Raw genomic sequence first — 3,988 nt, 5'->3', positions numbered from 1 at the left:
CGAGAAGAAACCTTGCGGGGGACCCTGAAAAAGTATTCAAGCGAACCTCAGTGACTTTAGACTTTAGATCACAGTAAATAAAACCCAGTTCAGTCTGATAAATTCCCTTATGTATTTATGTCATAATTTTATTATTTCAGGATCTTGTACAGGAGATATGCCACTCCCAGTTCCGATCACGGAGAGGTCCACTACAACAACTACCACATCTACTACTACCACTACAACAACCACTACCAGAGCCCCATGGACTCCTCCTACCAGGAGAACCACTGTAGTTACCAGGCCTTGGAAACCAGTGACAGGTAGGTGTTCTACGATTTCCTCAATTTTTACATTCTATTTGTACTGCAAAGGGCTTTTCCGCAATTTTATGGCCTAAATTACAACGAATACAGCGTGAATTAGAATCATAGGTAGTACGAGATGGGCAGACCACGGTCTATTGTAGCAGTTGTTTTGTTGCTATATCTACGAAATAAAAACGGCAATGAAAAGGTATTTCCTTTTGGGAAACTGACTATCCATTTTATGTGTTGAATGCGCCCATCTTTGAGATCCTACTCTATTCGGGATAGGGGAATGTGTTTGGCAATCCTGTTTAGATTTTCCACTAAATTTCCTCCAAGAGTGCATAATTTCCTCAGCTATAACCTAACCCTTCAATTCTGTTTTGTTTTTCAGCTCCTCCCCATCGAGTCCGCGAAGACAAAGTGGCAAACTCTGCATCCACCCTAAGTCTTACCTTATCAGTGTCCACAGCTACCCTGATAGCTTTAGTTCTAAGTTGTTACCGTCTGTAGAAAAGAGTTTATGAACAGAGTTCCTATGTGTTATTAACAGAGATGTTATATTTATATTGTGTAAATAGTTATAAATATTTTTATTTGTAAATAAAACCATGCTAAGAAGGTAGGAATACATATTAGAATAAAGAGTGTTGATTTTTTTTTTTTTACTTTCAATTTTTATTAAATTTAGGGAAAAATATTGATTTTTTTACAAGAAATCTCCTTCCCACAGTATTACTTTAGCTCCTAAGAATTGACGCTTTTTGCCTTATCCTCGGAGAATAATTTATTAAAAAGTCAACACTCTTTAAATTCTACATGATGGAATTTTAAATTTATTGTATGCAACCAAATGCATAAAGAAAAGAAAGCAAATTGAATTTTGTTTTCCAGTTTGTTTTATGTTTTATTTTGAACTAGTCGCTTTATTTAAAATCTGGTTCTCTCTATTTAGGTACCAACACATTTCTTGGGGAGAAAAATGAACAGCAAATGGACTTATTTTACTTATTATCTATCGAGTAGATATCAAAAGAATGATTTTAAAATTCTTGAAATCTCATGTAAAAATCATTCTTTTTGTCGTTAGGAATCTCGGGATAGAAGCTAGAACTTGTGTACTTATGTTGTTATCGGACTTCATAAGATTGGTGGAACTTTAATAAAATTCTTACAGTATTTGAAAGGAGACTCACCGAACTTGAAAGGGCTTAATCCCTTCACCAATCATAAACCCATAATCTTTTTGGTTTCAGATTCAGCGGTGGAAATTGCACAAGATGTCTGCATATCAAGTTACGTTCCCGGAACGTCATTCAAATCCTGACCGAGGGTCTGGGGGCATGCTATACCACAGAAGAAGCTGCGGAGGCTACATGCCCCAAGGATAACATGCTGGATGAATATAACAATAAGGACAAGTCCATTCTACTGTACAGTAAGTCTTCAATGTGATTTCTCAATTTCTTTAGCCTTAAGATACCACTCAGGTACCATAAGCTTTGTACCCATAATCTTTTTGGTTTCAGATTCAGCGGTGGAAATTGCACAAGATGTCTGCATATCAAGTTACGTTCACGGAACGTCATTCAAATCCTGACCGAGGGTCTGGGGGCATGCTATACCACAGAAGAAGCTGCGGAGGCTACATGTCCCAAGGATAACATGCTGGATGAATATAACAATAAGGACAAGTCCATTCTACTGTACAGTAAGTTTTCAATGTAATTTCTCAATTTATTTAGCCTCAAGATACCACTCAGGTACCTACCATAAGCTTTGTAAAAAACAATACAGTAAGTCCTATATTTTGATGAGCGGTCAGATATTTAAGCGTCCCAAGGATAACATGCTGGATGAATATAACAATAAGGACAAGTCCATTCTACTGTACAGTAAGTTTTCAATGTAATTTCTCAATTTCTTTAGCCTTAAGATACCACTCAGGTACCATAAGCTTTGTAAAAAACAATACAGTAAGTCCTACATTTTGATGAGCGGTCAGATATTTAAGTCCGTGTAAAGTATTCCAAGAGACTTTGTGGGAATAAAGGGAGTTTTCGGCCTCATAATAGTAAAAATATCTGGAGAAAACCCCGATAAATACAAAAGGTGTTTAGGTACCTTTGTAACTCTGTTTATAACTTTGAAAAATGCCACTAAATTTATACCTAAGACTGTACATAATTCCAGACCTAAGAGCTTCATATCGCCTAAATCTAACTTGTATGTAGGTACCTATACTCAATAGGTAATACATAAAAAGTATAATCATAAATAATTATCTCGTACTTAAGAGAGTCTTAGAGGAAGGAAACCCGATAAATCACAAAATATTTCAGAAATATCGACAAAGATTATCGAAAAATCTATTATGCATTATGTGCTATGGAATTACCTATGTATTTTGAGGAGAAGAAAATGTATAAAAATAGATGGGAATACTCCTCTCAAACTAGTACTGCATTGTTGCATTGGGGTCATTACTCGTTTGACATTTCCAGATATCCATAGAGTATCCAGATATCCATAGTACACATACGAAACAATATGCATAGAGTAAATATTGACACACACCGAAATAAAAAAAAACTAATAACAACGGAAATAAAATAAATATTGAATACGTTCCCAGAGGTAGTCACTTTAGGCGTTACTTTTAGATGATGTCACGTTCTGTAATTTAGAAAATCAAGGCTGTAAATATATCTACACAGTCGGTGAAGCATACGGTTCCTGAGTGTGACAAGTGAAAACGTAGAACCCTTTTCATTAATCACAATCCCTTTCTCCGCAGGGCTTGAACGATATCAAGAGGCAGAAGCTATTTTCCATCTTTACCTCCTTTTTTAAATCTTTTAAGTGGAATAAAGTTAGGCTTCTATTGTGATAAAATTAATTAATGATAACTGAGCACTGAGCATCAAGTCCAAGTAGCAACTAGACTCCTAGCTTCGAATTTTAGGAAGTCCATAGTTCCGTGTGTCATTCCAACTCCTTTAATCCGTAGGATCTCCTTCAAACTGCACAAGTCACACTTAACTCTTGCACGTGAGTACATAACTATTAACTACCTACCCAGGGTTGCCAGATGAAGTTATCAAAAAAAAAAAAAATCCCCAATCTGGCAACCCTGTACCTACCTACCGGACTTACGAGCTTTCTGTACTGTACAGTTCTTTTGAACTGCTCCCAGTCCGAAAGAACTTGGGTACTTTTTACTCTGAATTGAGAATGGGTAGAGATCTCCACAGGGACAAAGATCGTTCAATCAGTAAAATTAAGTTTCAAAGTTCAATGAGGAGGGGATCCACCAACCACATAGAAATAAAATTAGTATCATTAACATAGGTACCTAAATTCCTCATGTTGCTCTATTGTACGTTATACAATACAAGAATATTGTAGGTAAACGGATACTATTTTTCACGAATTTCGTGAATATAATATAACCTCTTTATACACAGTATGACTCCTGCAATACGTAAAACACACAAACAAAATAGTCATTAACCATTCTGATGGGAGGATGTGGTGAATATGTCTATTTGTCTAAGGAAGTCTAAATTAACATTTTTGACACTGGGTCTTAATTGATATTTAGGATGCTTTTGTGTGGATAAGCAGGCTTATTAACGTGCGAATTAAAACGATATGTAGTCATACTTGACCACCCATGTTAAAAATAGGGGTTTTTT

General features: G+C 35.9%; 1 protein-coding gene across 1 annotated transcript in view; it reads left to right on the top strand.

The window, feature by feature from the left end:
- LOC103519401 overlaps positions 1-1,381 on the top strand; it is a 9,391-nt gene extending 8,010 nt beyond the window's left edge. The window contains exons 6-7 of the mRNA XM_026830921.1: positions 141-305; positions 685-1,381. Coding sequence (XP_026686722.1) covers positions 141-305; positions 685-817 — 298 coding nt within the window. The 3' untranslated portion in view covers positions 818-1,381. The remainder of the gene's footprint in view (positions 1-140; positions 306-684) is intronic.
- Positions 1,382-3,988: the final 2,607 nt, after the last annotated feature.

Source organism: Diaphorina citri, unplaced genomic scaffold (genome assembly GCF_000475195.1).
Source record: "Diaphorina citri unplaced genomic scaffold, Diaci psyllid genome assembly version 1.1 scaffold2708, whole genome shotgun sequence".
Lineage (NCBI taxonomy): Eukaryota > Metazoa > Arthropoda > Insecta > Hemiptera > Psyllidae > Diaphorina > Diaphorina citri.
This window is presented reverse-complemented; position numbering and strand designations above follow the sequence as displayed.